At 37.3% G+C, this 27,969-nt stretch overlaps 1 protein-coding gene across 4 annotated transcripts in view; it reads right to left on the reverse strand.

The window, feature by feature from the left end:
• RTKN2 (rhotekin 2) overlaps positions 1–27,969 on the reverse strand; it is a 114,339-nt gene that overhangs the window by 11,678 nt on the left and 74,692 nt on the right. For all 4 annotated transcript variants that reach the window (XM_059882568.1, XM_024986727.2, XM_059882569.1 and 1 more), the window contains 3 exons: positions 25,429–25,535; positions 24,418–24,549; positions 645–810 (listed from right to left, as the gene is read on the reverse strand). In XM_059882568.1, coding sequence (XP_059738551.1) covers positions 645–810; positions 24,418–24,549; positions 25,429–25,535 — 405 coding nt within the window. The remainder of the gene's footprint in view (positions 1–644; positions 811–24,417; positions 24,550–25,428; positions 25,536–27,969) is intronic.

A 27,969-nucleotide genomic window follows, 5' to 3' on the forward strand; every position in this document is an offset into this window, starting at 1 on the left:
TCTACATTTTCAATATACAGTTTCAATATTTTTGTTGATAAAATTCCTCCTTAAATTGAGAATATTAGAACCTCGTATATTTTACATACTATAACTCCATTACATTACTATCACATTGTTTTTATAATCCATGCCATTGAACTGTATTATTGAAACTGAAAAACCGTATGTGCTGTTTAAAAAAAAAATCTCTTTGGATGATGTCCAAAATGATAGAATGAATCGGGAGTTAACAGAAGTCTACATAAAAATGAATCTCCTTCTGAACATTTCACTTATTTTATGATCATCACTATCCTAGAGAAGCTTTTTTTACTCATATAGCTTATTATCCTTTTGATTGGAGAGACTGCCTTAAGCCATTCAACCTAATATTTTGAGAAAAGGTGGTTTACTTGTTTTAGGGACCAGAACTTAAAAGTAACAGGCAATGATACTAGGAATTCACAGGTATTATCAGTCATGCACTGGGGAAAAATGGACAGAAAAAAGCATCAATGCATTGATGATATACTACCATTTTATTCAAGAGCATACAAATTCTTAATACAAACTATACAATTGTAATTTTAATATTTAGTTTGCTATGTACATCCTTTCATGCTACATGAATATACTATTAGAGAATCCAAATGTCAGCTTACTAAGATCAAAGAAATGCTGCCAGAAGGCTTCCATCCACTTCTGAAGATCTTCTCTATTGTCAGCTGAAAATATATGAGTTTCAGCCTGTCCAGCAACAGGGTTGATGACAGAGAAATTATTAATTCTTTTCGTTTTATCCTTATCCACTGCCCGAATTCTGGTTTCCTAAAAATAAGACAAAACTGATGTTTAACAAGAGACTATTTCTGTAATGATCAAATAAATGTGTTATTGCATAGCTACCATGTTTATACCAGATGCAATTACAATCTTATTGCTGATCAGTTGAAATTTAAAATACGTAATTTTGAGAATTTTCAACATACAAGCTCAAATCAAGAAAGTTTTTAAAAAAATACTTAAAAATACTGAGTAATGTTTCAAAGTATACTACACGTAGCACTAATGTTAAATTACATGAGATTAAAACATAACCTCTGTTGATCTCTCAGTTTAAGTAGGAGTTTGCTGTCTTTTATATACATCTTAAAATTTGTAATAAAACAAGTAAGCATGTTATAACTGTAATAAGTTATGTTAACTGTACTTCCAACAGTAATAAAATAATCAGTAAAGTATGTTTCTTACTCTAATATTCACTCATAGAATACAGTGTTATCAGTTAAAGCAGTAAAATCATAATGTAACATTTACATAATGTAGTAAAGTTAGGCTTTCATCATTAACATTTATTTCATATGTAACATTCATTTACCAAGCTCATAGCTAAAGATCCATAAAGTAATATAAATTTGAAAATGGTAAAAAAATTATTTTTTAAAATGATGAATGCACCACTTTATAACAAAGGCAACCGCTTCATACATACTGATACTCTAAACCTTTTCTTTAAATTTTTTTCAGTATTTATTTTTGGCTGTGTTGGGTCTTGTACTGGACATGGGCTTTTCTCTAGCTTCAGCAAGCAGGGCGGAGGGAGTGGGGTGTTAACTCTTCATTGTGGTGCACGGGCTTCTCACTGAGGTGGCTTCTCACATTGGGGAGCACAGGCTCTAGGCAAACAGCATTCAGGAGTTGCAGCTCAAGAGCTTTAGAGCACAGGCTCGGTTGTTCCATGGCATGTGGATTCTTCCCAGATCAGGGATCAAATCCATGCTTCCTGCCTTGGCAGGCAGATTCTTATTCACTGTGCCACCAGGAAGTCCCAAAAAAGGAAAGTCCCTTTTTTCTGAGCGCTAGTAGGTATGACACCGTGTGATCCGTCTTGTGTTTATGGGTAGAAGAGACTATTCCCAAGTCACATATATGCATTGCTATGTCATGTGATAAGCTAGCAACTACAAGTAGTTTCCAAGGAACTATGGAAAAAAAGTCTGAAATAGACCTATAAAGCAAAGATAGTGATCTGGCTGCCTGGATAATGACTGACACTTACATTTTTCTAGCACAATGCTGTTCACTAGAAATATGTTGTGTGCCACATAAGGAACTTAAGATTTTCCAGTAACCAAATTTAAAAAAGGTAAAATGAAACTAGTGAAAATAATTATGTAATAATTAATATATTATTTTAAAATAATATATTTTTGTAACCCAGATATTGAAAATATTTTAATATGTAATTAACTAAAAATGTTGAGATATTTTACATTGTTTTTTTCATACTAAAGTCTCAAAAAATTCCAGTCTGTATTTTTAGTTACACTATATGTCAACTTGGACTGGCCACATCTTAAGTACCTAACAGACACAAGTGGCTAGTGGCAACTGTACCGAGTAGAGCAGTTCTAGAGCTGGATGGCTAAGCCTACTGTAATGAATGCAGAATACTTGGCTGGCAGTTACAAAGGCTGGTTCAGAGTGGGAAGACATTATTCACTTTATACTGAATATAGAATGAAGAGAATCTGTGTGTAGAGTCACACACCAAAACCGATATATACATTTAATCATGTCCTATGTAGACATTTTAGAACTAGCAAAGAGTTTGGAAGAAAAGCTATCCATTCTCTGACAAACAGATAAATATGAGCAGGTGAACACCATACAGATGACATAAATTCTTTTCTGAAGGAACTCCTATTTAAATATCATGAGAAAAAATGTATGCTATATAAAGTAGTTCAGTTCAGTCGCTCAGTCGTGTCTGACTCTTTGCAACCCTATGGATTGCGGCACATCAGGCTTCCCTGTCTATCACCAACTCCCGGAGCTTACTCAAAATCATGCCCATCGAGTCAGTGATGCCATCCAACCAATCATCCTCCATTGTCCCCTTACTTCCTGCCTTCAATCTCTTCCAGCGTCAGGGCTTTTCCAATGAGTCACATCTTCGCATCAGGTGGTCAAAGTATTGCAGTTTCAGCTTCAACATCAGTCCTTCCAGTGAATATTCAGGACTGATTTCCTTTAGGATTGACTGATTGGATCTCCTTGTGGCCCAGGGGACTCTCAAGAGTCTTTTCCAACACCAAAGTTCAAAAGCATCAGTTCTTTGGCACTCAGCTTTACTTATAGTCCAACTCTCACATCCATGGAAAAACCATAGCTTTGACTAGATGGACCTTTGTTGACAAAGTAACGTCTCTGCTTTTTAATATGCTGTCTAGTTTGGTCATAGCTTTTCTTCCAAGGAGCAAGCATCTTTTAATTTCATGGCTGTAGTCACCATCTGCAGTGATTTTGGAGTCCAAGAAAATAAAGTCTCTCACTGTTTCCATTGTTTCCCCATCTATTTGCCATGAAGTGATGGGACCAGGTGTCATGATCCTAGTTTTCTAAATGTTGAGTTTAAAGCCAACTTTTTCACTCTCCTCTTTCACCTCATCAAGAGGCTCTTTAGTTCTTCTTTGCATTCTGCCGTAAGGGTGGTGTCATCTGCATATCTGAGGTTATTGATATTTCTCCTGGCAATCTTGATTGTTTCTCATGATGTACTCTGCATATAAGTTAAATAAGCAGGGTGACAATATACAGCCTTGATGTACTCCTTTCCCAATTTGGAACCAGTCTGTTATTCCATGTCCAGTTCTAACTGTTGCTTCCTGACCTGCATATAGGTTTCGCAAGAGGCAGGTCAGGTGGTCTGGTAGTCCCATCTCTTGAAGAATTTTTCAGTTTGTTGTGATCCACAGAGTCAAAGGCTTTGGCATAGTCAATAAAGCAGAAATAGATGTTTTTCTGGAACTCCCTCATTTCTTCAATGATCCAGCGGATGTTGGCAATTTGATCTCTGGTTCCTCTTCCTTTCCTAAATCCAGCTTGGACATCTGGAAGTTCACAGTTCATGTACTGTTGAAGTCTGGCTTGGAGAATTTTGAGCATTACTTTGCTAGTGTGTGAAATGAGTGCAACTGTGCAGTAGTTTGAACATTCTTTGGCATTGCTTTTCTTTGAGACTGGAATGAAAAATGACCTGGAATTTTGAGCATTACTTTGCTAGTGTGTGAGAGGAGTGCAATTGTGCAGCAGTTTGAACATTCTTTGGCATTGCCTTTCTTTGGAATTGGAATGAAAACTGACCTGGAAAATGTTGAGTAGAAGGACATGTGCTCATTTTCTCCTGTAAGAACTCCAAAACTACAACTCCTTGCTGAACAACTGTCGACTGGAGAATGTTGGATCCCACCAGAAAAGATACCCCATGTCCAAGGGCAAAGGAGAAGCCCCAGAAAGATGATAGGAGGAGCGAAATTGCGTTTATAATCAAACCCCTTATCCACCAGAGACGCTCAGAGGGCTCAAACAAACCTTGTGAGCACCAGGACCCATAGACCCCACAGAGACTGAGCCAGAACTGTGTTTTGAGTGTCTCCTGCAAAGTGCCTGCTGCAGGGGCAGGGGCTCTGGGTGCAGCAGACCTGGGTATGGCATAAGCACTCTTGGAGGTCACCATTAACCCCACCATAGAGCCACCAGAACTTAACACAGGACTGGGGAAACAGACTCTTGGAGGGCAGAAACAGAACCTTGTATGCATCAGGACCAGGAGAAAAGAGGAGTGACCCCACAAGAGACTGACCCAGACTTGCCCGTGAGTGTCCAGGAAACTCAGGCAGAGGCGTGGGTCAACGATGGCCTACTGCAGGGTCGGGGGCACTGAGTGCAGCAGTGGGTGCATGGGACCTTTAGAATAGTGGGTCACCATTACCTTCATTACCACCACCATTGGCCTCAGGTCAAACAACTGGGAAGGAACACAGCCCCACCCAACAACAGAAAATTGGATTAAAGATTTACTGAGCATGGCCCTGCCCATCAGAACAAGACCCAGTTTCCCCCTTAGTCAGTCTCTCGCATCAGGAAGCTTCCATAAGCCTCTTATCCTTATCCATCAGAGGGCAGTTCAGTCCAGTCCAGTCACTCGGTCCTATCACACTCTTTGTGACCCCATGGACTGCAGCACGCCAGGCCTCCCTGTTCATCACCAACTCCCGGAGTTTACTCAAACTCATGTCCACTGAGTCAGTGATGCCATCCAACCATCTCAACCTCTGTCATCCCCTTCTCCTCTTGTCTTCAATCTTTTCCAGCATCAGGGTCTTTTCCAATGAGTCAGATCTTCGCATCAGGTGGCCAAAGTATTGCAGTTTCAGGTTCGGCATCAGTCCTTCCAATGAATATTCAGGACAGATTTCCTTTAGGATTGACTGGTTGGATCTCTGTGCAGTCCAAAGAACTCTCAAGAGTATTCTCCAACACCACAGTTCAAAAGCATCAATTCTTCGGTGCTCAGCTTTCTTTATAGTCCAACTCTCACATCCATAGATGACTACTGGAAAAACCATAGCCTTGACTAGACGGACCTTTGTTGGCAAAGTAACATCTCTGCTTTTTCATATACTGTCTAGGTTTCGATCCCTGGGTCAGGGAGATCCCCTGGAGAAGGAAAAGGCAATCCACTCCAGTATTCTTGCTTGGACAATCCCATGGATGGAGGAGCCTAGTGGGCCACAGTCCACAGGGTCGCAAAGAGTTGGACACGACTGAGCGACTTCACTTCACTTCAGGTTGGTCATAACTTTTCTTCCAAGGAGTAAGCATCTTTTAATTTCATGGCTACAGTTACCATCTGCAGTGATTTTGGAGCCCCCCAAAATAGTGTCTGCCACTATTTCCACTGTTTCTCCATCTATTTGCCATGAAGTGATGGGATCAGAGGGCAGACAGAATGAAAACCACAATCACAGAAAACTAATCAAACTGATCACATGGACCACAGCCTTGTCTAACTCAATGAAACTATGAGCTATGCCCTGTAGGGCCACCCAAAATGGATGGGTCATGGTGGAGAGTTCTGATAAAATATGGTCCACTGGAGAAGGGAATGGCAAACCATTTCAGTATTCTTGCCTTGAGAACCCCATGTAGTTACAAAGCTTTGAAATTTTCAAATATCGTAAAATATAAGGATTGGTAACTTAGAGACAGTCTATCCTGTAGTTTTTTTAAAAAGAATGTATCTTCAGAGGATTATTATTTATGGCCAATATTGTAATTTTATTGTAATAGGATCTTTTTACACTCTTATGCCTTGGAATAAACTTCAGGAGTTAAGTTCATTAAGTAATTACTTATACAGTATTCAATAATGCTGCCCTAAATGGCATCTGGAGCCTTTGAATACATGTAATCAACCTTTTCAAATATAAACCTTATTATCATTAGCAGAGAATGACTTAAATCTCAAAATAATCTTTGATATATTCCTTTCAACCTAAATAAAAGCTGTTGCAGATATGGAGGGCTGCAGTGACAACCCTCTATTGCTGTTAATATTTAAAAACAAACCTGAATGATAAAACACAAACTACTCTTATTTCGCATTGTTGCTGAAACTGTGATTCCCTCCATTCAAATCGATCTTAATACAAATTCTGACTATCTTTTGTATTAGGTTGGTACAAAAGTAATTGTGGTTTTGAACCATGAACTGAAAATCATTATAACTAGGCTTAAACACATCTTTATTAATCAAAATAGGAACCATTACAATAACACATTTTTGCCAATGAGAACTAAGTTTGTTATTCCTACAAAGTAAAAATTCACGCTTTACAATTCAATGAACTCTTGGAAAGCATTTTCTGCCTCCTACTGGTTGTGCAAGTGTTTTGCCTGCAAAAAGTTATCAAGGTACTTGAAGAAGTGGTAATCTGCTGCCAAGCCGTCAGGTGAATATGGCAGACGAGACAAAACTTTATAGCCCAATTCATTCAACTTGAAGCACTGGTTGTGTGACGTGAGGTCGGACGCTGTCATGGAGAAGAACTGGGACCTTTCTGTTGACCAGTGCCAGCTGTAGGCATTGCAGTTTTTGGTCCATCTCATTGAATTGCTGAGCACACTTCTCAGATGTAATGGTTTCACTGGGATTCAGAAAGGTGTATTAGATCAGACTGGAAGCAGACCACCAGTGACCATGATCCTTTTTGGGGTACAAGTTTGGCTTTGGAAAGTGCTTTGGAGCCTCTTCTCGGTCCAATCACTGAGTCAGCTGTTGCTGGTTGTCACATAAAATCCACTTTTTGTCACATGTCATAATCCAGTTAAGAAATGGTTCATTGTTGCTGCATAGAATAAGAGAAGCTGAAACTTTAAAATGACGATTTCTTTTGATTCGCGGTCGGCTCATGAGGCACCCACTTATCAAGCTTTTTCACTTTCCAATCTGCTTTAAATGCCAAATGACCATAGAATGGCTGAAACTGAGTTCTTCAGCAACATCTCCTGTGGGTTTAAGAGGATCAACTTCTATGATCCTTTCAACTGGTAGTCGTCAACTTCAGATGGCCAGCCACTGTGTTCCTCATCTTCCAAGCTCTCGTCTCCTTTGCAAAACTTCTTGACCTACCCCTACACTGGATGTTTGTTAGCAGTTCCTGGGCCAAATGCATTTTGTTGATGTTGCGAGCTGTCTGTGCTGCTTTCTGATCCACTTTGAACTCAACCAAGAAAAAAAAAAAAACACTAGAATTTGCTTTTTGTTTAACACCATTTTTATAATCTAAAATAAACATAAAATAAACAAGTAATGTCATTGGTAAAAAGATATAAAGCAAGATATGCACATTAAAATGATGTATAACCTAACCACATTTATTTAAGAATGTATTCCAATATCAAATGACAAAGTTCAACAATGCAAAACCACAATTAAATTTGTACCAACCTAATATACAGACTTAAAATGGATTTAATTTTTAAATAAGATTTTTATAGATGAATAGGCAGAATTTTTAATAATACCAATATACAATTTCAAACAAAAATAGCTATGTGGAAAATCTGACAACTTGATCATTTATATCCTTCTACAAGAAAACAGTACAACATAGAAATACTGAGCACTCCATTAACTCTGATAGCCATCAGTTCAGTTCAGTTACTTAGTCGTGTCTGACTCTTTGCAATCCCACGAATCACAGCACTCCAGGCCTCTCTGTCCATCACAACTCCCGGAGTTTACCCAAACTCATGTCCATCGAGTCGGTGATGCCATCCAGCCATCTCATCCTCTGTCGTCCCCTTCTCCTCTTGCCCCCAACCCCTCCCAGCATCAGGGTCTTTTCCAATGAGTCAACTCTTCACATGAGGTGGCCAAAGTATTGGAGTTTGAGCTTCAGCATCAGCCCTTCCAATGGCCGATAGCCATAAGTACCACTAAATCTTTATAACACAAGAGGATTTTTAAAGGTACAAATGAAACAGAAGATATCATCTGAATTAACTTCAATATGTTATCATCCAAAATAATTTAACTAGTGAGAAACTTTTTTCAACCAAGAAAGTGTATATCAAAGAAAAAGTGATTAAAAAGTTTCTGATAATGTCAGAAAGTTCATGCAATCAGTTTTTCACTGTGGAAAAAGTATCAGTAATAGTGCTCAGGACTTCACTTCCCAACAAGGAATGAATTAGAAAATACATGGTGCATTTTAGGCCTGGCAGTCACTACGGGCTTGCACAATGTGTACATGTGGTGAGTTTCTCCTCTCAGCAGGGTGTGAAGGCGAACAACGTGGGTATTCTTGCCCCCATTATTTACACCAACTAAAACACTGCCTGGTACCCACTAACTGATTGAGAAATATTTGATGAATAAATGCATAACAAAAGAGTCACTCTGATAGCAATTAAAAGTTTGCTACTGAAAGACTCAGATCCTAGAGATAATCCATAGTCAGTCTTTATAGATGAGCAAACATGTTCTGAGATAAGTGTTCTCTCCTAGGTCAATTTCTTGTTTTGCTTTTGCTAATTCCAAAACTTTTAGCTGATCTGAGAGGCTTTAGAATAATACAAATACAATCTGAGAAGTCAATTTTGTAACAAAATACAATTAACTCAAGTCAAAAAGTTTTTCATTATTTTAAGTTAAAACTGTACTTTAACTTCTCTGTTTCTGTGGTAATGGAAAAATACCATATCAGAAATAGATGTATAATTTGTTTATCTTACTTTTGAATATGTGACTTTTAAAATGTCTACTATATACTCCGATTTTTATACTATATACTATGATTTTTAAATACTCTTTCCTACTAAATGGAATCAGAGTTCTTTAGAGAAATGGTTCATTTCCAGCCTGGCTCAAGAAATAGAATAAGCCTGGAACATCTTTCCTACCAGAAATCAAAGATTACTAAGGTTGTATCAAAAAGACTCAAGACTAAACTTGAAGACGCTTCCAGTAGCCAATTAGAGGGCAACTGAACGTCAATAAGAATTACTACAGAAATGGTTTGATGCATGGAAAGTCTTAAAATCCACAAATTCATGATATTTAAAAACTAATTCATTGATCACCTCTGAAGGATGCTTGGGAACCACCTCATAGTTTTGGTAACTAGTGTATTAACTGTTGGAGAAGACTCTTTAGAGCCCCTTGGATTGCAAGGAGATCAACCCAGTCAACCCTAAAGGAAATCAACCCTGAATATTCATTGGAAGGACTGATCCTGAAGCTCCAACACTTTGGTCACCTGATACAGACAGTCAACTGATTAGAAAAGACCCTGATGCTGAGAAAGATTGAAGGCAGGAGAAGTGGACGATAGAGGATGAAATGGTTGGATGGCATCACTAAGTCAAAGGACATGAGTTTGAGCAAGCTCTGGGATATGGTGACGGATAGAGAACCCCGGTATCCTGCAGTCCATGGATATGCTGCAGAGTCGGACACGACTGAGTGACTGAACAACAATGAAGTATATAAATGCAAAAATACAAGCGTTTATCCCGCCTTTCCTTTAAGAATTGTCCTTCAACCTAATAGCTGATAAAGCTGAGATATGCCAGCAAATAAACGAAAGAATGTTAAAAACAGCACCAGTTTGGAATCCCTGATGAAATAAAGAATTTATATAATGTTCATCAACAGACATTAACATGACTGGAAGACCCAGACAGTATTATACATCTATTGATAAAAATAGTCACATATATTCTTACCAACAAACCAACTGTTGTTATTGCTTAGTCACTAAGTCATATCCGATTCTTTGTGACCCCATGGACTGCAGCACACTGGGATTCATTTGTCCTTCATTATCTCCCAGAGTTTCCTCAAACTCATATTCATTGAGTTGGTGATGTCATCCAATCATCTCATCCTCTGTCGCCCCCTTCTCCTTTTGCCTTCAATCTTTCCCAGCATCAGGGTCTTTTCCAATGAGTCTGCTCTTTGCATCAGGAGACCAAAGTATTGCAGCTTCAGCATCAGTCCTTCTAATGAAAATTTAGGGTTGATTTCCTTTAGGATTGACTGGTTTGATCTCCTTGCTGTCCAAGGGACTCTCAAGAGTCTTCTCCAACACCACAGTTAAAAAGCCTCAATTCTTCAGTGCTCAGCTTTCTTTATAGTCCAACTCCCACATTCGTACATGACTACTGGAAAAACCATTGCTTTAACTACACGTACCTTCGTCGTCAAAGTGATGTCTCTGTGTTTTAATAAGCTGTCTAGGTTTGTCATAGCTTTTTTTCTAAGGAGCAAGCATCTTTTAATTTCATGATTGCAGTCACTGTCCACAGTGATTCTGAAGCCCAAAAAAATAAACTCTGTCACTTTCTACTTTTTCCCCATCTATTTGCCATGAAATGATGGGACTGGATGCCATGATTTCAGTTTTATGAATGCTGAGGTTCAAGCCAGCTTTTTCACTCTCCTCTTTCACTCACCCTCATCAAGAGACTTTTTAAGTCCTCTTCTCTTTCTGCCATTAGGGTGGTATCATCTGCATATTTGAGGTTGTTGATATTTCTCCTGGCAATCTTGATTCCAGCTTGCGATTCATCCAGCCTGGCATTTCACATGATGTACTCTGCACAGAAGTTATATAAGCAGGGTGATGATATACAGCCTTGATGTATTCCTTTCCAAATTTAACAAGTCTGTTGTTCCATGTTCAGTTCTACCTGTTGCTTCTTGACCTGCATAAAGGTTTCTCAGGAGGCAGGTAAGATGGTCTGGTATTCCTATCTCTTCAAGAATTTTCCACAGTTTATTGTGACACAAAGGCTTCAGTGTAGTCAGTGAAGCAGAAGTAGATTTTTTCTGGAACTCTCTTGCTTTTTCCATGATCCAATGGATGTTGGCAATTTGATCTCTGGTTCCTCTGCCTTTTCTAAATCCAGTTGTATGTCTGGAGGTTCTCAGTTCACATACTGTTGAAGTCTAGGTTGACAGACTTTGAGCATTACCTTGCTAGCATGTGAAATAAGCACAATTGCACAGTAGTTTGAACATTCTTTGGCACTGTCTTTCTTTGGGATTGGAATGAAAACTAACCAATGAACAAACCTAAACCTACTTCAGAAACAGAAAGAAAAAAGACAACTTGAAGATGCAATCAGCAAACTCTGGACTATAAAAACTGTGTAAGATAAATGACCAAATTTCTTCAACAAACAAATTGTGTGTAATTGTGTGTGTGTGTATATGTAAGAGAGAAAGCAGGGTGATGGTGGAATGAATGCCAACTGATTAAGAAATTTAGGAGACCTAATCAGTCAACTGCAGTATATGGGCCTTATTTGGATCCTGATTCAAAAAGCTGTTAAAAAAATCACAAGACAGAAATTTGAACACTGTCTGGATTTTTGATAACACACTATCTTTATATATAACTATAGATTTTCTTAAGTATGGCAATAGTAATATTTACAAGTAAAATGATATGATTGCTAGAATTTGCTTCAAAATAATCCTATGGTGGAGGTAATATTCTTTCTACATTTTGTCTTGAAATTTTTTCCAAAAAAAAAAACAAACCATAAAATACAACTACAAAAATGAACTGCCTGCTTTCTTACTTATAATACAAAGATAAGATTGCACTCACATCTTCCTCAGAAACATGTTGTAAAGATAAATGAGTTCTTTGAAAGATGTCTGGGCTAAAGTCTTATTAATCAGGCATGAAGACAAAATTGTTGATGGCTAAAAACAAGCTTTAGAACTTATACATGCTCTAATGACAAAGAAGGCATACCTTCTACAAACATATGGCAAGGAATGTTTGAAATAAAGCATAACCATAAGTTAAAATAAGTACTGGGTGTAATTAGCATTAGTGTGATATAATTATTTTCAATTTATGTCAGTGAAATTAGATGCAAACTCTGAAGAAAAAGGTTGCTTAAAAAATTATTTTTGCTGTATTTAATAAAGGAAAATCTAAATAGTTGATAGGGTTCATACATTAAAAGGACTAACATAATCAGAAGAAAATCCCGTGTGCTTCATGATAATTTTACTTGCTAGGGTCCATGACAAATATAATGGTTAAAAGCCATTTCAAGACGTTTAACAAAGGACTATCACACCAACTAGTGTTATTGACTTGTTTAGTACAGATTTTATTATTCATTAAAATGAAGTCATGCATAGTATTTAAATCAAGAAAAGACTACTGATCTCAAAGACTCACACTTCTTTTCCATTCCACTCCCCACCCCACTGGCAATGGATAAAACTTTGGCTAATAAAATGCTTTCAACAATGTATAGGAGATTCAGTGGCTCCAGTTAAGTACCCTTTATTGAGGATGTCTAGCTCAACAACATTCATAGGGAAGTTTTTTGAAGTTAAACAATCACTTTGAAGTAAATCATCCTTTCAAATTTGGATTGAAAAGAAAAGGGGAATAGCTTTTAGGCTTTTCTTTTCTTAATGTGACTATTTCCACAGATGGCTCCCTCTGAAAATTAATGAACTGACTTAGCCTTACAGGAAATGCCATTTAGAAGGACAAGAATTATAGTCATAGAAAAGATCCTATGATCAAAATAGCAGAGCTATTATTTAAATACCTTAGCAACTGTAAAATTTATGCTTTCACATAATTTTTAAAGCAGCATTAAGCAAAATTACTATTTTCTAAATCATGAGAGAAGACAATCAAAAGAAAGGAATTTTGCTTTGTATTTAATATTTAACATTGTTAAGCATAAAAAGAAAGATCTTAGAGACCCAGTATTGGAAATACACTAACAAGTGAAACAGAAACACTATTCTTAAAAGTTTTATGTGGTGCTTATCTGCTCTACCTATGAGAAAATACCAACTTGGCATTTATCAATGATCCTATTTATTTAAGAACACATTAATAGCACATCTTCCCTTAGAAATTTACAAATTAAGCAAAATAATTAAAACATCTACGTTATACTTCCCTCACGGCTCAGACAGTAAAGAGTCTGCCTACAATGTGGGAGACCAGGGTTCAGTCCCTGGGTCAGGAAGATCCCCTGGAGAAGAAAATGGCACCCCACTCCAGTACTCTTGCCTGGAAAATTCCATGGATGGAGGAGCCTGGTGGGCTACAGCCCATAGTGTCGCAAAGAGTCAGACACGACTGAGCGACTTCACTTACTTACTTACCTTATATTTAAAACCAAGGGAGGAGGGTTCAGGATGGGGAACACATGTATACTAATTAAATAAAAATTAAAAAAAAAAATGCTGACTTACTTTCCTGAAAAAAATAAAATAAAATAAAACCAAGTAATTTAAAACACTGAGTAGACTGCATGGATTGAAATTTATGAGTTTATCATAATATTGGAGGTGGGACAGGACAATAGAAATGACACTCATATGCTACATCTGGGGGAGGTAATTCTACTCTAATACATGTTGCCAATGTCAATATAATGTCAACATGTAAGACTAACTCCTTATTCTGAAAATTGGTCATTAACATTAAACATGAATCTAGCCTTTTCAGGAGTGACATAATTCATTCTTCTTTAAAAAAGAGCATCAGCTAACACATATAGAGGAAGCACAGTAGGGAGAAAAACATATGCAATCTCCAAAGTAATAAGTGATCTAGATAAGGGCAATCAGTTCATTAAAACCATGTGAAAGGTTGTTGGACAACAAACATATTTACACTCTGGCTAAATCACCGAACTGACTACTTGCTAACTATAAAGACAAAAGTTAACATTTACTTTGAAGACAGCTAGCAGTCATCACCTTAATCAAGTCATTAAACTTGTCATTGCCAACAGTGAGACAACCTGACATCATGTGACTCTGAACATAATGTCCTATAAAGTATTTGACATTATCCCTGAAATATTTTAATAAAAATGTGTAAAATGAATTTAATCAAGTCTCTAGACCTAATTTACAGTTTAGAAGAAGTTAGGATGCATAACTGTTGAAGTGGCCTAGATTGAAAGTGAAAGCTAAAAAGATGTTTTAGCGACAATTGGGGAAGCGTGATTATGGACTGGACACTAGATGATACATAGGAAACCCTCCTAATCTGCCCAGCTGGGGTGATAGAATTATATATACACACATAATTCCATACATATAAATATAAATTACATAATTTGAGAGGCTCCTGTTTTTAAAAGGTGCGTGTTGAAATATTCAGGGATGAATTAACAATACTGGAGACTTACGTTCAAATGTCTCCAGAAAAAAAAAATAGATAAAAGATTTTATAAAACTTTCAGCTAAATTAGGTCCAATAATCCAATGTAAAACATGGTGACTATAGTTGATAACAGTACTGTATAAGTGAAACTTTCTAAGAGAATAGACTTAATGTTCTCCTAAAAAATATCTAAACAAACTATAATCCAATAATGATTTTAATAATGATTACATAACTGTATCTTATTTGTCAAAATTATCAAACTATACCCTTAAAGACTTCCCTGGTGACTCAGAGGGTAAGGAGTCTGCCTGCAATGCCGGAGACCCAGGTTTGATCCCTGGGTTGGGAAGATCCCCTGGAGAAGGAAATGGCAACCCACTCCAGTATTCTTGCCCGGAAAATCCCATGGACGGAGGAGCCTGGCAGGCTACAGTCCATGGGGTCACAAAGAGTCAGACATGACTGAGCGATTTCACTTCTATACCCTTAAAATTGGTGAATTTTATTTTATGTAAAGTATACAACCATAAAGCTGACTAAAAATTAAATACTACAAAAAGTGTTTAACCCACTCCCAAAAAAAGAAAAATAAAGAAATAAAGCAAATATGACAAAATTGTTAATGGGTGACTCTAGATGAAACACAAGTGTTCACTGAGGTGTTTTTTTTACAACTTTTCTATAAATCTGAATAATCTTATAAGTTGAAAAAATAAGTAAAAATTGCTTTAATAAAAAATGTATCTACCTCTATTTAATTTTGTATATATATTCTTTCTGTCTTTTCTTTCCTCTCAACGTATTTGTTACTTTTGTTTGCATTGCTTTATTCCCCACTTGGCACCTTGCTTTAGTTTTGTTTTCCAGTTTGTGCTTTAGTTAGTTTTGTTCTTAACTGGTAGATGTAATTTTTGATTTCCTTTGTTTGCCAGGTCAATCTACTGTACTTTATTTTTGCTGGACTGTTTTGATTTTGCTTATGGGTGTGTGTATATATATATATGTATATTCCATTATTTTAATTATTATTTGACTGATTTTGTAACTGCCATTTGTATGGGATTCAGCTTTGGTTTCTTGTTTTCGGGTATTTGTTTTAATCTCACTTAATGCCATAACAAACCATTTCTGAAATCTTCATTCCTGACCAGAGATCAAGCCCTGAGCCTTTGGAGTGGGAGCACTGACTACAAAATCCTAGACTACCAGAGAACTAACCCTCGGGAGTATCAAATAGTGAGAACTCACACAAAGGAAACCCCTTGAATACAAGACTTGGCATCACCCAACCATCAGTAGCACCCTGTGCAGGATGTCTCATCTAAACAACAAACGAAATAAAAGTACAAACCCAATCACCAAGCAGACAGGATCACCACCTCACTCAGCCTTGCCCACCAGAGGAAAAACAAAACAAACAACAACAACAAAACTCAGCACAAATCTTATGCTATAGGAAACTCACACAAACCAATGGACCAAACTTAGGAGGGCAGAAACCAAAAGGAAGACAGAATTCAACCTTGAAGCCTGGGAAAAGGAGACCTCAAATCCAATAAATTAAAAAAAAAAAATGTAAAGACAGAGAAACACTACACAAATGAAGGAACAAGCTAGAAACACAGAAGTCCAAATAAATGAAAATAGGCAAACTACCTAAAAAGGAATTCAGAATAGTGATAGTAAAGATGATCAAAAACCTTGAAAACAGAATGGAGAAAATGCAAGAATCAATTAACAAAGACCTAGAAGAATTAAAGAATAAACGGAGAAACAACACAATTACTGAAATTAAAAATACTCCAGAAGGAATCAATAGGAGAATATCTGAAGCAGAAGAACAAATCAGTGAGCTGGAAGATAAAATGGTGGAAATAATTTCTGAAGAGCAGAACAAAGTAAAAAGAATGAAAAAAACTGAGGATAGTCTCAAAGACCTCTGGTATAATATCAAACACACCAACATTCAAATTATAGGGGTCCCAGAGGAAGAAGAGAAAAAGAAAGGGTACGAGAAAATTTTTGAAGAGATTATAGCTGAAAATTTCCCTAACATGGAGAAGGAAATAGTCAATCAAGTCAAGGAGCTACAGTAATCAAAGCAGTACGGTACTGGCATAAAAACAGAAATACAGACCAATGGACCAGACAGCAAGTCCAGAGATAAACCCACACCTCTGGTTGAACTAAGCTATTACAGACGAGACAAGACTATACAATGGAGAAAAGAAAGTGGCTTCAATAAGTGGTGCTGGAAAAACTGGGCAGCTACATGTAAAAGAATGAAATTACAATACTCCCTCACACTATACACAAAAATAAACTCAAAATAGACTAAAGACCTAAATGTAAGGCCGAATACTGTAAGACTCTTAGAGGAATACACAGGCAAAACACTCTCTGACTGTAAATCAAAGCAATCTTTTTGAACAACACCCTAGAGTAATGAAAATAAAAACAATAATAAACAAATGAGACCTAATTAAACTTAAAAGCTTTTGTATAGCAAAGGAAACCATAAACAGAACTAAAAGAATACCCACAGAATGGGAGAAAATATTTGCAAACAATGAGACTGACAAATAGACAAAAAAAACATGCAGTTCAATTAAAAAAAAAAACACACACAACAAAAAACCCAATTAAAAACTGGACAGAAGCTCTAGACAGACATTTCTCCAGAGAAAACAAACAAATGACCAAAAAAGCATGTGAAAATATGCCCAACATCACTAATTATTAGAGAAATGCAAATCAAAACTACAATGAGTATCACTTCACACTGGTCAGAATCAAAGTGAAAGTGTTAATCGCTCAATCGTGTAAGCCTCTTTGCGACCCCATGGACGGTAGCCCACCAAGCTCCTCTATCCATAGAATTATCCAGGCAAGAATACTGGAGTAGGTAGCCATTGCCTTCTCCAGGGTATCTCCCCCAGCAAGGATCAAATCCCAGGTCTCCTGGATTGCAGGCAGATTCTTACCATCTGAGCCACCAGGGAAGCCCCCACTGGTCAGAATGGTCACCATCAAAAAATCTACAAACAATAGATTGGAGACAGAGTGGAGAAAAGGGAACTCTCCGGTGCTGTTTGGGAATATAAATTGGTAGAACCACTGTGGAGAACAGTATGGAGGTTTCTTAAAAAACCAAAAATAAAGCCATCATATGATCCAGCAATTTTGCTCCTGGGCATCTACCCAGTTCAATTCAGTCGTTCAGTCGTGTCTGATTCTTTGTGACCCCATGGACTGCAACACACCAGGCCTCCCTGTCCATCACAAACTCCACGAGTTTACCCAAACTCATGTCCATTGAGTTGGTGATGCCATCCAACCATCTCATCCTCTGTCATCCCCTTGTCCTCCTGCCCTCAATCTTTCCCAGCACCAGGGTCTTTTCAAATGAGTCAGCTCTTCGCATCAGGTGGCCATGTATTGGAGTTTCAGCTTCAACAATAGTCCTTCCAATGAACGCCCAGGACTGGTCTCCTTTAGGATGGACTGGTTGGATCTCCTTGCAGTCCAAGGGACTCTCAAGAGTCTTCTCCAACACCACAGTTCAAAAGCATCAATTCTTCGGCGCTCAGCTTTCTTTACAGTCTAACTCTCACATCCATACATGACCATTGGAAAAACCATAGCCTTGACTAGATGGACCTTTGTTGGAAAAGTAATGTCTCTGCTTTTGAATATGCTATCTAGGTTGGTCATAAGTTTCCTTCCAAGGAGTAAGCGTCTTTTAATTTCATGGCTGCAATCACCATCTGCAGTGATTTTGAAGCACAGAAAAATAAAGTCTGACACTGTTTCCACTGTTTCCCCATTCATTTCCCATGAAGTGATGGGACCAGATGCCACATTGAGCTTTAAGCCAACTTTTTCACTTTCCTCTTTCACTTTCATCAAGAGGCTTTTTAGTTCCTCTTCACTTTCTGCCATAAGGGTGGTGTCATCAGCATATCTGAGGTTATTGATATTTATCCTGGCAATCTTGATTCCAGCTTGTGCTTCTTCCAGCCCAGCGTCTCTCATGATGTACTCTGCATATAAGTTAAATAAGCAGGGTGACAGTATACAGCCTTGACGAACTCCTTTTCCTATTTGGAACCAGTCCGTTGTTCCATGTCCAGTTCTAACTGTTGCTTCCTGACCTGCATATAGGTTTCTCAAGAGGCAGGTCAGGTGGTCTGGTATTCCCATCTCTTGAAGAATTTTCCACAGTTGATTGTGATCCACACAGTCAAAGGCTTTGGCATAGTCAATAAAGCAGTAATAGATATTTTTCTGGAACTCTCTTGCTTTTTCCATGCCAACGGATGTTTGATCTCTGGTTCCTCTGCCTTTCCTAAAACCAGCTTGAACATCTGGAAGTTCACGATTCACGTGTTACTGAAGCCTGGCTTGAAGAATTTTGAGCATTACTTTACTAGCGTGTGAGATGAGTGTAACTGTGTGGTAGTTTGAGCATTCTTAGGCATTGCCTTTCTTTGGGATTGGAATGAAAACTGACCTTTTCCAGTCCTGTGGCCACTGCTGAGTTTTCCAAATTTGCTGGCATATTAAGTGCAGCACTTTCACAGCATCATCTTTCAGGATTTGAAATAGCTCAACTGGAATTTCATCACCTCCACTAGCTTTGTTCATAGTGATACTTTCTAAGGCCCACTTGACTTCACATTCCAGGATGTCTGGCTCTAGGTCAGTGATCACACCATCGTGATTATCTTGGTCATGAAGCTCTTTTTTTGTACAGTTCTTCCGTGTATTCTTGCCACCTCTTCTTAATATCTTCTGCTTGTGTTAGGTCCATACCATGTCTGTCCTTTATTGAGCCCATCTTTGCATGAAATGTTCCCTTGGTATCTCTAATTTTCTTGAAGAAATCTCTAGTCTTTCCCATTCTGTTGTTTTCCTCTATTTCTTTGCATTGATCACTGAGGAAGGCTTTCTTATCTCTCCTTGCTATTCTTTGGAACTCTGCATTCAGATGGGTATATCTTCCCTTTTCTCCTTTGCTTTTCGCTTCTCTTCTTTTCACAGCTATTTGTAAGGCCTCCCCAGACAGCCATTTTGCTTTTTTGCATTTCTTTTCCATGGGGATGGTCTTGATCCCTGTCTCCTGTACAGTGTCTCAAACCTCTGTCCATAGTCCATCAGGTACTCTGTCTATCAGATCTAGTCCCTTAAATCTATTTCTTACTTCCACTATAAAATCACAAGGGATTTGATTTAGGTCATACCTGAATGGTCTAGTGGTTTTCCCTACTTTCTTCGATTTAAGTCTGAATTTGGCAATAAGGAGTTCATGATCTGAGCCACAGTCAGCTCCTGGTCTTGTTTTTGCTGACTGTATAGAGCTTCTCCATCTTTGGCTGCAAAGAATGTAATCAATCTGATTTTGGTGTTGCCCATCTGGTGATGTCCATGTGTAGGGTCTTCTCTTATGTTGTTGGAAGAGGGTGTTTGCTATGACCAGTGGGTTCTCTTGGCAAAACTCTATTAGCCTTTGCCCTGCTTCATTCCGTATTCCAAGGCCAAATTAGCGTGTTACTTCAGGTGTTTCTTGACTTCCTACTTTTGCATTCCAGTCCCCTATAATGAAAAGGACATCTTTTTTGGGTGTTAGTTCTAAAAGGTCTTGTAGGTCTTCATAGAACCATTCAACTTCAGCTTCTTCAGTATTACTGGTTGGGGCATAGACTTGGATTACTGTGATATTGAATGGTTTGCCTTGGAAACAAACAGAGATCATTCTGTCGTTTTTGAGATTGCATCCAAGTACTGCATTCGGATTCTTTAGTTGACCATGATGGCTACCTCATTCCTTCTAAGGAATTCTTGCCCACAGTAGTAGATATAATGGTCATCTGAGTTAAATTCACCCATTCCAGTCCATTTTAGTTCGCTGATTCCTAGAATGTCAACGTTCACTCTTGCCATCTCTTGTTTGACCACTTCCAATTTGCCTTGATTCATGGACCTGACATTCCAGGTTCCTATGCAATATTGCTCTTTACAGCATTGGACCTTGCTTCTATCACTAGTCACATCCACAACTGGGTATTGTTTTTGCTTTGGCTCCTTCCCTTCATTCTTTCTGGAGTTACTTCTCCACCGACCTCCAGTAGCATACTGGGCACCTGGGGAGTTCTTCTTTCAGTGTCCTATCATTTTGCTTTTTCATACTGTTCATGGGGTTCTCAAGGCAAGAACACTGAAGGTTTGCTATTCCCTTCTCCAGTGGACCACATTCTGTCACACTGAAACCATAATCACACAAAAGTTGCCAACCTGACCACACGGACCACAGCCTTGTCTAACTCAATGATACTAAGCCATGACAGAAGTTAGATATTTAAAAATAAATGTCATATGGTGTTGCTTATTTTGGGAATCTTGAAAAGTGGTACAAATGAACTTATTTACAACACAGATAAAGAAGTAGAAAATAATCTTATGGTTGCCAGGAGAAAAGCAGGAGGAGGGATAAATTGAAATATTGGTATTGATGTATACACACCTACATAGAAAATAGATAACTAATAAGGACCTACTATATAGCACAGGGGACTCTACTCAATATACTGCAAATGACCTATATGGGAAAAGAATCTAAAAAAAGAGTGGATATACGTATATGTATAACTGATTCACTTTGCTGTACACCTGAAACTAACACAGTGTATAAATTAATTATACTTTCATACAAAAATTTTTTTTAAGTAAGAAATGCAAAGGAAAAATTTCTACTGAGAAAGGGCAGGAATCAGTGCTGGAATCAGCACTGGAGAAAATTAAGATGGAAATATTGCAAAGTTAGGTAATTTAACACTTTGTCATCAATTTAATTTTTGAGATAAGCAACTAAATTACATTAATCTTCCCAACCTTAACCTTACGATTTAATATTAAAATTCTTTTTGGTACTTTAGACAACAGTCATATTCACTGGTGGAGAAGGCAATGGCACCCGACTCCAGAGCTCTCGCCTAGAAAATCCCATGGATGGAGGAGCCTGGTAGGCTGCAGTCCATGGGGTCGTGAAGAGTCGGACACGACTGAGCGACTTCACTGTCACTTTTCACTTTCATGCATTGGAGAAGGAAATGGCAACCCACTCCAGGGTTCTTGCCTGGAGAATCCCAGGGACGGGGGAGCCTGGTGGGCTGCTGTCTCTGGGGTCGCTTAGTTGGACACGACTGAAACGACTTAGCAGCAGCAGCAGCAGCATATTCACTGGAAGCAGTAATTGTGTCATCAGTCCTCAGGGTCAAATACAGCTCATGTTGTACCAAGCCTAAGGCTGAGTCTATACAAATTATTAGATAAATAATATTCCTGTGAATCTGCAATGCTTAATTGTGGAGCCACCACGGGATTTCTAAATATGCTGATTTCAGTGATCATAATAATGGAGCTGATTGACTACAGAATCCCATCAGTTGCCAGGTCATCAGCCTTTATTACCACAGGAAAAATGAGTCAATTGAAAAAGGTCAATTTAGTCAGGCCATGTAAATACTGTTAACCACTTTTTGGAAATAGACTCATCATCAAACAAGAAAATACATATGCACTGACTACAGTAACCAAGAAGTTCTATTATAATTGTCCTCTTAAATTTAAATCGTAAAGTTTCAATAGATTCATAAGTTACTGCCAACAGGTAACTTGGCTTTGGACTGAGAACCTCATTTCAAAGCTACTTTATACTTTCAAAACTGATTCAAAGTGGATTTGGAGATAGGAAAGTTTAATTTTGCTTCATTAGCAGTATGACTATGAAGAAAAAAAAAATCCATGAATTTTTAATCTATGTTTTCTACCCATTAGGAAAAAAGTGACCCATACAATTTTATTTACTAGCTAGACAAGTTCTATCTGATCTCTGAGTACGGGTTTTCACTTGTAAAACAGAAATAAGATACCTGTAAAACAGGGTTGACCTACCTGCTCTGCCTCCCTTAAAGGGCTGCGATAAGAAAAATGAATACCCTGAAGGCTGTTTTCAAATCTAACTTTTAAAATATCACTTGTTTGGATTACATTTTAATTTAGTTTATAGCTATCCATATTCCACTGTACAACATACAAGAAAAAAATTGGTAGGATTTCTTTTTTATTACTTAACGACCTAGTGAAAATAAGGTTACACAAAATCATCTATGTATCAGAAGAGTTCTAGCCAAAAGTATTTAACATGAATAAAGCAAAACAATTAGTCAAAAACAAATTTGGGAACTTGCCTGGACTTTTCAAAAATGTCAATGTCATGATAAATTTTTTTAAGAATGGCAAGTGAAGGGTACAATTTAGATAAAAAGGAAACAAATGACATGGTGACCAGATGCAATCTGTAATCCTTGATGGAGTCTTGGATAAAACAAAAAATAAAAATTGGAACATTTTGGAGACAATTGAGGCAATTTGCTCGGTATATTAGATAGCATTATTTCATCAACAATAAATGTATTGACTATGATAATAATATTACAGATATGAAGGAAATGTCCTTGTTTTCAGGAGAAACATGCTAATACATACTAGGAAAGAGATTTCATGCTGCTTGCTGCTTACTTTCAAATGGTTCAGAAAAAAATTTTTTTAAGTATCTAGAGAGAAAGCAAATGTGGTAAAATGTTAAGAACAGCTGAATAATCTAGGAGATGGGTACCAGGTTTTATTTTTCTATTCTTTCAACTTTTCTATACATCTGAAATTTTAAAAAAACTCTGGCGGGGAAGTGAACACTATGTTCAACAAAAAGTTGACAAACAAAGGAATAATTACATCAATTTTCCAATAATAAAAAGACACTGTAACCTAATTTTTAAATGAAAATAAGTTCACTGTTATACTATTTGAGGTGTATTATTTAAGAGCAACATTAATCTTTCTAATACAACAGATAAATTAAGTGGACTTAATTACATAATAAAAGGTCTCACTATAGGATTTCCTTTAAGAAAAAGTGGCATCATCTCTAAAAGCAGGGCAGAAACAGATCAAATGTCATTACTGGAAAGATCATAGAAATTAACTAAATCTTTATACACTAGCAGACCAGTATCTACATGTTTTTTCAGGACATATACTAACATTTTTTCTCAAAAGATAACTTACAGGCAAGTAGAACATGTATATTACAGTTAACAAATGTGATGGCTCATGTTTTACCACACACTGAAGGCAAGCAAAGTTAAACAACTAGAAACAATTGAAGTTCATGGGCAGAAAACATGATCTTCTAATCTAGAAATGCTAATTTAATTCTAGAGTTGGAATGCTATAAAGGAGGAGGAAAAACTCTCTAATAAACCCTAGACTTGGAGGATAGACAAACTTAAGATGGTGAGATAAAATAAGTCTGCCTTAGACTGAAAAATTTTCCTGCAGATTTCTGGGTAAAAACTTTCAAACTAAAATTTTATAATCTCCTTTTTATCAAACCAGTATATTTATATGTATGTGTATTCTTCTGGCAGAAGGCTGAACAACTGTCCATCAATCCCATAAGAAATCACAAAGTATACTCAGGAATTTCTTTTTATGGGTTCATTTAAGCATTAACTAGAAAGAGCATATTACTGTAACATGATGTTTATATGATATCTTAATTATACATTCATAAAAAATTTAAACCACCTGTTAACGTCAGGTCACCTTCTCTGCTTTAAGATCTATTTGCTGGTATAGATCTCCAATTACTACACTTTCTTAGAAAATATACAGTACTTCCTTTACCAGATAAGTTTTATAAATAGAAAAATAAGATTAAATTATCTTTATGAACTATTTTTAGCAGTTCTTCCCATTTTTATAAATAAGATGACAACAGTGTGAACTGTAATAGAAAATAATTTTATAAAATATTATACCTTTATCTTCAAAATAGCATTTTATTTACCTTGTTAATAGACACTATCAAAGCTGGTTCCACTTTAGCTTCAATTTCTTCTGGAGTGTAAAAACAATAGAGTTTACCCCCTCTTAAAACACAGTACAACCTTCTCCAACGAATTAGACCTCCTACCATTTGCTGAAAAAGAAAAATCAAGAAATTCTCAACTTTAAATCATTATTTATCATCTTAACCCTAAACTCAACAAAATACTTGAATTATCAGTTAGTTTTTAAAGATGTTTTAATATGATAGCTACCCAATTAATTTAATATACAATAAGTTAGTAGCCCAAAGTCAAAAAGTTAGTATCAGAGAAGAAATGTTTTGAATTCTCAAAAACATTATACATAAAGGAAGTAATGATTATCACATAACTCATACACATAAAATCATAAATCAACGCAATTTAAGAGAAGCTAGCCTATTAAAAATTAGTGCTTGGAATTCCACAGAAATTCACCGAATGACTCAGGAAAATTATAAAAATAACTCAATGTTCAAAATATAACTTTCCCTTACTGTTCTCAGAACACGGACTTCCCTGTATAAATGCAAATTTTCTTTCCCCTTAATGGAATCTTTTTTAAAAAGCTATTGATTGACGCCCATAATTAATTATTTACTGAATATAAATAACTATAGTTATAAATAAATAAGGAGTAGGTTGCACAGAGGCAGCTTTGGAAGCCTAGAGGCCAAAACTGTGCTGAAAGCTGTCCTCATCAGTTTCCCCAAGTAGTCCTCTGTTACCGATTATCCTGTTGCTGCTATTAATGAAGCAGAGGAACCTGGAGAGGCAGCTCCCTAGCCATCAGAATTGCATTAAGACCCTTCCCCTTCCCGCCTTATCACTCCCAGCCATAACTCCTATTCTAACAATGAGGAAGCTGCCATTCAAGAGACAGTTTTATATACAAAAAAAGAAAATACTTCTCAATATCAAAATGCCAAACAATTGCCACTGAGATCTAAATTAGAGCTATAATTGTTGTAGGATATTTAAAGTCTTCTAACCTGCTCATTAAGAAATCCCACAAATACATCCTCAGCCATACAGGTTGGTTGGGCGACTAGTCGGCAGCACATGTTACCATATAAGGGAAGCCAAAATGAAGATTCTTCTATTTAAATGAGAAAAAAAGTCAAGGTATAAATATGTGTTTATTTAAGGTCATTATACATTTCAATTATTTTTACAATTTTTTTTGCTTTATATAAGAACATATGTAAAGGTCCCTCCTACTCATATTACCATATTCAATGACAACATCAAATGAAAGAAAGCAGTCAGGACAGGATGATATTAAACTAATAGTTTGTAGTAGTGGTCCCCAACATTTTGGGCACCAGGGACCGGTTTTGTGGAAGACAATTTTGCTACACACTGCGAGGGTGGAATGGTTTTAGGATGATTCAAACACATTACTTATATTGTGCATTTTACTTATATTATTATTATTATTATTACATCAACTCCATCTCAGATCATCAGGCATTAGATTCTGGAGTTTGGGGATCCCTGGTTTATAGCATGCTGTCACCTGGAATAGACATGGAACTTTTAGTCTCTTGATCTCTTTCTTCTTAAAACAATTAATCAATGGAGGTAGTTCAGGGCATATAAGTAAACTCAGGTAATTTAAAAAAAATCCTAATAAAATGATTTTTGTATGTCACATTCTACTTTTTACTCTGGTTTTCATTATAGTAATTAGCAAATTGATCCTCTGAATAAAACACTTCATAGCACAACTTAATTTAATAATAAACCTTTAGGCCCTTCCCCTTCTCCCTTTCCTTACAGTTGTAAGCCATTATGTGAAGCCCACCAAGATGGGGATCTGTGCCAAGAGTTGGGGGGAGGGGAACAGTAGTGGGCAGAGCTAGGTGCTGGAGCCAGGCAGGATAAGAAGGGTGAGTGAGAAAGCTTCCTGGCATGAGGCGGCAGAGCCTAAATGGGCTGAGGACGATGGATCACATGGGCAATCTAGAACCCAAGGGGAATCTCTTTTCAGTGGTTGGCCTGGCATGGAGAGTTGGGGTCCAGGTAGAGCAAGGAGGGTATCTATGCGCAGTGGCTGACCAAGTGAGGTGTCAGAATCCAAGGAGAGTAAGAGAAGTGTGCACATTTCGGGGGTGGTCCAGACATGGGTGTCAGCTTGAGGAGTGAGGAAGCCGTTCACACATCTGGTAAACCAGAGGAGTGCATCAGAGTCCAGGAAGAAGGAAACCCAAGCACAGGGGCAGCTGCGTATGGGGTGTCAGAGCACAGGGAGGCTGACGAGGGTGTCCACATGGGGTAATGAGGGCAGCCAGGCACGTGGGGTTAAAACCCGAGTCAGGTGAGGAAGGCAATTATGTGAGGAAGATGGGAAAAAGGTTGCTTTTAAGGAGACTAATCAAAGAATAAAAGACAGTAGATAATATAAAGATAATAGAAGACAGGTTTCTCACTATCACAGAAAGGAAATACAAATATGCAGAATGAACTCTTTGGTATTGGTTTAGAACTAGATGTACTGGTATGAACTCATGGTTTTCAACATATAGAGATTAAGAAATCCATGACAAAAAATATATACGTGTATGTCCACTAAGAGGGCCTAGGAAAAGTGACAGCTAATGGTGACAGTCTAATAGCGGTGAATTTACCTAAAGCTCCATGTCTTCTAAATAGTATTTCTATTCAAAAGAACCAGTCTTCTTTGGAGAAATGGCTGATTCCAGGACTGGGGCAGGTAAAGTACATGAAGAGTCTGAAATATTTTGTCATGCCTGAAGCAAGGAAGTACTCAATGAATGAGGAGGACATGGAAAAAGACAGAGACCCATCTTGAATGTAATCCCACTGGCCAAAACGGAGACAATTTTAATCTCAAAATAAACAAGATGTTAACAGATTATAATGCACTGAGTAAAACTATAAAACACGAATCCATGTTATTATATAAATAAATCAGTGAATAAGTTGGAAGTCTAATAAATATTATACTTAGTTTCAAAGTATCCTCATTCCACACACAAATTATATATTAATTACAAAAGGGGGAAACAAAAGGAGTAACTGTACAGTAGAGAAGCTTGACAGACACCCTAAATCAAGCGACCGAGGCGCACATCATCAGTAATGGGATGAATCAAAATATGCCACCTGATAGAGCAATGAGAATGCAGCACTTCTGTGACATTTCTGCCAAAGACGCATATCCTGAGTCTTAGCACCAGAAAACATTCAACAAACCTAAACACAGAGAACTTCTACAAAATAACTATGATATTTTAAAATGTCATAGTTATGAAAGCCAAGGAAAGACTGCAGAACTGATCTAGATTGAAAGAAACTAAAGAAGCATGATGATTAAATGCAGTAAGTGAATCTACACTGGATCCTTTGGTCATAGGGACGTTACTGGAAAAATATTTGAATGGCGTCTGTTTAATAGGAATAACAGTAATACATTAATATTCATTTTCTGACTTAGATAGCTGTAATGATGTAGCTGGATGTCTTTTAGCAGGAAATAGATACTAACATAGTTGAGAGTAATGAAGCAT

Source organism: Bos taurus, chromosome 28 (assembly GCF_002263795.3).
Source record: "Bos taurus isolate L1 Dominette 01449 registration number 42190680 breed Hereford chromosome 28, ARS-UCD2.0, whole genome shotgun sequence".
In the NCBI taxonomy this organism is placed as follows: Eukaryota; Metazoa; Chordata; class Mammalia; order Artiodactyla; family Bovidae; genus Bos; species Bos taurus.